The sequence below is a fragment of the Alexandromys fortis genome, unplaced genomic scaffold (genome assembly GCF_014885135.2).
Source record: "Alexandromys fortis isolate MF-2015 unplaced genomic scaffold, M_Fortis_MF-2015_v1.1 scaffold_78, whole genome shotgun sequence".
Taxonomy (NCBI): domain Eukaryota; kingdom Metazoa; phylum Chordata; class Mammalia; order Rodentia; family Cricetidae; genus Alexandromys; species Alexandromys fortis.
In genome coordinates this window covers 2,644,087-2,650,610 of record NW_026067977.1, presented here as the reverse complement: position 1 = coordinate 2,650,610, position 6,524 = coordinate 2,644,087, and the positions used below count along the sequence as shown (strand labels likewise).

Here is a 6,524-nt window from a genome sequence, read left to right as displayed (position 1 = left end):
ACACACACACACACACACACACACACACACACACACACACACACGAAATGTACAACCTTGAGTTTCCAGTTGCTGTACAGAGCTCACTCCTCCCTTCCCCCTTCCGTAGGTTGGACGAGACAAATATGAGCCCGCGGCTGTGTCCGAGCATGTCGACAAGAAGGGCAAAAAGGCTAAAAAGGAAAGGGACATGGATGAGCTGAAGAAGGAAGTCTCCATGGTAAGTGCTGGGAGGAAGATAGGGTTTATGGTTTTTCTTAATTAATCGCACCAAGCCGGGTGGTGGTAACTCACAACTTTAATCCCTTTAAGCAGCTGGGAGGCAGAGACAGGCAGAGTTTAGTGAGTTTGAGGCCAGCCTGATCTACAAAGCAAGTTCCAGGGTAGCCAGGACTGTTAAACAGAGAAACCCTGTCTCAAATAATAATAATAATAATAATAATAATAATAATAGCATCTCACACTGTGAGTGTATGCTCCTGCATCTGCCTATCCGTCACAGGGCTGGTGTAAAAGTGATCACAGCGTTCGCTTTGCAGTTTTCCTTCCACGGTTGTAGAGGTCAAAGCCTCTAATTCTAAAAGTGATTAAAGGCTTAAACAGTTTCTCCATCCACTCTCCAGAAGCAATGGAAGTGTGCTTGGTACCCCAGTCTTTGCTTTTCTATAAAGAGCCCTGGAGAGCTGCAGCCTCTGTAGGCCAAGGAGGCTTTTATAACTGAGGTATCTAGTGTCAGCCTTGCCTTGATGTGGCAGGTGATGGCGGACATCTGTCATCCAGCATTGACTGTCTCTGATGAAGCCTGTGTAGCTGTGGGAAGAAAGTTTCTCTGATGACTTAATAGGGATGGATGGTATGGTGCTTTTTTTCCCTTTTGGTGTTGGGGTGTATACTTATTTTTTTTTTCCGTTTTTTTCTTAGGACGACCATAAACTCAGCCTTGATGAGCTCCATCGTAAATACGGAACAGACCTGAGCCGAGTACGTCCTCATCCAAAGCCCGCCATACCTAATTGTAGTTCCCCGTGCTGTGTTTTGTTCCGTAGCGTCTGACCCTGGAAGCACTGGCAGCCACCATTGGCTGAGTGACCACGCAGACCTTGGACTTCTGTGCGAGCACTTCACTTCCTTGAACCCTCATGGGAGTGGACATTAGTGTCCCAGTTTTCTAGTGCTACAAACCAGTGCACTGTGAGCACCTAGTTTTGAAAGTGGTCCCAAAGCCAGGCTCCTTTCCCTTTTTTTTGTCTGTGTTTGCCTTGGTTCATGGAGGTGTGTCAGAACTTTGGTCACCTGTTGTATGGGTACAAGTTTCAAAACTACCTTCCCCCAAAATGGGTTTTGTATCTTTGCTGTCTAAGGGCTTTTGACTGAGTTTTCTACCACCACTGTGAAACGCAGTCTGAGAGGAGATGGTGTTCGCTCTTACAGTCACAGCCAGTGGAGTGACTAGCATGGGTGGCCTTTGGAACGCCTGCCCCTGGGCTCAGAGAGGGGCCTCAGCCCTACTCAGACCCTCTTGCCTATGCTGTGGGCCTGGCCATCTCTTCTCTAAGCATTTTACCCATTATTTCTTGTTTTTATTATATTCTTATGTCAGCAGGCTATCTGCGACTCAAAGTCAGTTACCTGGGGTGCTCTGTGCCCCTTACTCATAAAGTCGGTTAGTAGCCTATGAGAGATTATCGCCAAATTAGGCAGGCTAGTTAAAGGTCCCAACCCAGTGCTAGGGGTGTAGATGGGGCTCAAATGTTGGGTCATTGTTTTATTAACTTAACAGTGAGTAGCCCAGCAGGGACTTGAGTCCGTTGAGGATATTGAGTAATTCCTTGCTTTTCCTCTTACTGTTTTCTTTTTTCTTTCCTCACTCTTAATAGTTGACACCAATGTTAAAAATAACACAAACACCAAGCACATATAAATAGACACTTTAGACAGGATGTCTTCTGTCTTTTTTAACCTGATATTTTGATAATACAAAAGTAACGCTGTTTTCTCCTCCTCGTGTGAGTCTCATTCGGCCACGGAGACAGGTTTTCGGGCCCGTTAGATCGTGCAGGCTGCTGTGCAGTGACCTTTCCGGTGAACACTGTTACTGACAGGTTGCCCGGGAGTTAGCTGAAGTATGTGTGTGGGTGAGCCCTTCGCTGCTAGGCCAGTGTTTCTGTTACCATTGTGAGCATGGAGTTCTGTAGTTACAGCTTGGCTGTTAACTCAGTAAGTGCTTGGATTCCTGCTCTCCTGTTTGATAGGATGAACGCACAGAAAACACTCAAGCCAAACTGGTTTGTTAAGATAGATACTCTTTCAGTCTAAAACTTAGGGGGAAAAAATCAACCTGATTCAGATTTTCCATGGTTCCTGTTAAAGATTTTTAAATGAGGTCTTAGGGTATTACAGGTTCCAAAGGAATGGGTTTTGTCTGCTGGAATCCTGGGGGAGGGGCGGGGGTTAGGCAGGCTTTACCTGGCTCCATAGCTGGGAGCCTGTTTCTCACCTAATCCTACTGTGGACTTCTTGTTATTAGGGGAGTGTGTTGGCTTATAAATACTGGTCTGGTCTGTCTGATGTACGCCTCTCTACTCCTCAGGGCTTAACTCCTGCGAAGGCTGCTGAGATCCTGGCCCGGGATGGCCCCAACGCCCTCACACCCCCTCCCACCACTCCTGAATGGGTCAAATTCTGTCGGCAGCTGTTTGGGGGCTTCTCCATGTTGCTGTGGATTGGAGCCATTCTTTGTTTCTTGGCTTATGGCATCCGAAGTGCTACGGAAGAGGAACCGCCAAATGACGATGTGAGTCGTGTGGCCACGGGGGCACTGTCGCCTCCTAGACCCTCTCTCTTCACACTGGGTGTGAAGCTCTGGGTGGTAGCAGCTCTGCTGAGGTGTTGGCATAGGTTGGGGCTGCCACTCGTAGGTGGCAGAGTTTAGCTCTTTGCTAAGGTGTATTATACTTGCCTAGAAAAATTTCTTTAGAAGCACTTGGAAAGATATCATTGCTTTAATAAATATAGCAGGAGAAATAGATTCACTTAAAATATTTGTAAAAGCTTCATCAAGTTAGTGACCAGAGACTGAAATTGATTTTATTGTAGACACACACACACACACACACACACACACACACACACACACCGGTCCTCAGGCTCCAGAGAAATAAACGTGAAGATATGACACACCTACACACCACACATACAGACATACACACCACATGCACACACACAACATACACCCGTCCTCAGGCTCCAGAGAGATGGACGTGCAGATGTGAGTTTCCTATTTCTGCAGCCATGGCCGCTCCAGCTAGAGTTGTGGGGCTAAGAGTCTTGTCTGCTTCCTTCCAGCTGTACCTCGGTGTGGTGCTGTCTGCTGTAGTCATCATAACTGGCTGCTTCTCCTATTATCAAGAAGCGAAAAGTTCCAAGATTATGGAATCTTTCAAAAACATGGTCCCTCAGGTACCTGCTGCTTTGTCCTTCCTTTTTGAGAGATTTGGATGGCTCTCACTACAAAGATTAATGTGGAGTTAAGGTACTCTGAGTATGAAGTGATGCTGTCTAAGCAGTTTCTAGTGGGAACGGCTCTAGGGTAACTCTTGGAGCTGCAGTGTTTTTATATAGTGAATGGTATCTTTGCTGTAGGCTTGGGTAACTTGGGATAAGTTCACTTGTAACTTGGGTGTCTTACGTTGAACTTAACCCTTTCCTTGTTGGTATCCGTCTAATGGTGTCCACCGTCTCCCCTTCCAAAGCAAGCACTTGTGATTCGGAATGGTGAGAAGATGAGCATCAACGCAGAAGACGTCGTAGTCGGCGATCTGGTGGAGGTGAAAGGTGGAGACCGGATCCCTGCTGATCTCAGGATCATCTCTGCAAACGGCTGCAAGGTAGGTTGTCGGGAGACCTCTGGCTAGCTCTGCTCAGTAGGCAGAGAGAACTGAGGGTCGCAGTAGCCCGTGGTGAGCCCGAGTACCCACCCTGCACCTACTCTTTACACACAGGTGGATAACTCCTCACTCACGGGGGAGTCGGAACCCCAGACTCGGTCCCCAGATTTCACCAACGAGAACCCCTTGGAGACAAGGAACATCGCCTTCTTCTCAACCAACTGCGTGGAAGGTAGGCTATGTCAGGCGCTCTTAGGCATGACTTAGTATTTACTGTGGGTGTTGAGAGAGGGAGAGAGAGAGGGGGGGGGGAGATAAGCACAATTCCTCCTTTTGCTGGTTCTGTTCTGACAACTTCCCTCGACACAGAGCAGAGAGGCTTTACCTGCTGCCAGGAAGGCCCAAAGAGTCTTCCCTTCCCTCACACAGTGCTCTGTACTGATAGCAGCCGGCCAGCTTGGCCCCGGCTCTCCTGGCAGTGTGTGGCAATCCTTTCACCAGAGATTCTGCTTTGAAACAGACAGCAAGTTATCCAGAGAGCTCGGCCTTATTAGGACAGAAGTCTGTGCGTTTCTATTCTGTCTCTTTTCAAAACCAAGCCCATTCTCTGGCCTGGCTGACCGTTTCCCTTCCCCGACTCTTAAGGAACTGCACGTGGTATTGTCGTGTACACTGGAGATCGAACTGTGATGGGCAGAATCGCCACACTTGCTTCCGGCTTGGAAGGGGGCCAGACACCCATTGCTGAAGAAATCGAACATTTCATCCACCTCATCACGGGTGTGGCTGTGTTCCTGGGGGTCTCTTTCTTCATCTTGTCCCTGATTCTTGAGTACACCTGGCTGGAGGCTGTCATCTTCCTCATTGGTATCATCGTAGCCAACGTGCCCGAAGGTTTGCTGGCCACTGTCACGGTAAGATGCCCCGGACAGCAGCAGTCACCATCACTCAGATCAGCTTGTGTGGGTGCAGGACTCTGCCATGAGCCTCTTGTGCAGTTTCTAACTTCTATATTTATGCTCTGTATTTGCCTGTGTCACCTTTTGTTCCAAATTGCATGGTAAACTTTGACAGAGAGAACATCAGCCTAGGTTTATCAGAACCCCAAAAGCATAGCATTGTTCTTAAGTTACCATGTAAGTTAGAACAGGACAGTGGAGGAAAATAAAAACTTAGAGGTCATTATGGGGGATCCACTTGATAAATTTTGTTATTTTGTGTGTGTGGGGGGGGGGGGAATGGGAGGACGTTCCCACCATCCTCATGAGGTTTTACTATCCTGACTTCAGGAGAAGGTTGGGGAAATTGAATTTTAAACAGATTTCTTCCATATTAGGGTGTAGTGGGATCTGTGTGGCACTGCCCGCCTGGCTGAGTGACGTCCTCTCTTGTCTGCCCTGTCTGTAGGTATGCCTGACACTCACTGCCAAGCGCATGGCCAGGAAGAACTGCCTGGTCAAGAACTTGGAAGCTGTGGAGACCCTGGGGTCCACTTCTACCATCTGCTCAGACAAAACTGGAACTCTGACTCAGAACCGGATGACAGTGGCCCACATGTGGTTTGACAATCAAATCCATGAAGCTGACACCACGGAGAATCAGAGCGGTAAGACTGGGCCACCTCACCCCTCAGCACCTGCTCGCCTTGCACGTGTGGGCACAAGTGTGCTGTCGCGCCCATGTGGAGGTCGGAGGGCAGCTTACAGGATGCAGGTTCCAGAGATCCAGGCCAGATTATCATGCGAGGCAGCAAGAGAGTCTTCTCTCTCGGAGCCATCTTGCCAGCCCCACTTGCATTTTATTGATTGATTGATTGTTGATTGATTGAGCTCATAGCAGTGTTTTTTAGATTGATAATTTATTGCGTGTGTGTGTGTGTATAAATTAATTTGCCCAATGCGTGCGACTGAGAACCACTACAAGCTAATGCGTTTAAGGAGGAAGTGAGATTTATCATTTTGGGTTTTTGTGGGACTTCAACAGCATTCAGAGTTAACCAGTCTTGGGGCTAGATAGATGGTTTAGTTAAGAAAGTGTTTGCTGAACTTGTAGAGGACCTGGGTTTGGTTCCTAGAAGCTATGTCAGGACAGCTCACACAGCTGCCTGTAACTCCAGTTCCTGGAGATTGATGCCTCTCACCTCTCTGAGCGCCTGCTTGCTCCTGGACACATCAGTTCATGCAGGCACCCACACAGAAACACACACATAAGTTAAATTAATTTTTAAAAAGTCAACACATCATTTTCCGGTCGTGTCTTCTTGTTTCCATCAGGGGTCTCCTTTGACAAGACGTCAGCCACCTGGTTCGCTCTGTCCAGAATTGCTGGTCTCTGTAACAGGGCAGTGTTTCAGGCAAACCAAGAAAACCTGCCTATTCTTAAGGTATACCCCAGAACTGCTCTTGCTTGTTTGGGGCGGGGGTGGAGGTAAGGGTATCGTCACTACGTAAGAATAGCCACCGTTCTTTCTAAACAGCACCTTACCTTTGTGTGTAGAAAGCCAACCTCGCTGAAGAACGCTTGAGAGCTTTTATGGGAATCTTTGCTCCGAACAGCAAAGATTGTCTTGCCTGGAGCTCTGAAGTGCTTTCAGGGGCCACAATCTGTCAGTTGGGCAAACGGGGGGGGGGGGGGGGG

The 6,524-nt window shown here is 48.1% G+C and overlaps 1 protein-coding gene across 1 annotated transcript in view; it reads left to right on the top strand.

Annotated features, from left to right (window-relative positions):
- The window catches only part of Atp1a1 (ATPase Na+/K+ transporting subunit alpha 1), a 28,938-nt gene that overhangs the window by 9,480 nt on the left and 12,934 nt on the right, over window positions 1-6,524 (top strand). Inside the window, exons 2-10 of the mRNA XM_050157500.1 lie at window positions 110-220; window positions 922-981; window positions 2,591-2,794; window positions 3,346-3,459; window positions 3,753-3,887; window positions 4,002-4,119; window positions 4,533-4,801; window positions 5,295-5,493; window positions 6,161-6,270. Coding sequence (XP_050013457.1) covers window positions 110-220; window positions 922-981; window positions 2,591-2,794; window positions 3,346-3,459; window positions 3,753-3,887; window positions 4,002-4,119; window positions 4,533-4,801; window positions 5,295-5,493; window positions 6,161-6,270 — 1,320 coding nt within the window. The remainder of the gene's footprint in view (window positions 1-109; window positions 221-921; window positions 982-2,590; window positions 2,795-3,345; window positions 3,460-3,752; window positions 3,888-4,001; window positions 4,120-4,532; window positions 4,802-5,294; window positions 5,494-6,160; window positions 6,271-6,524) is intronic.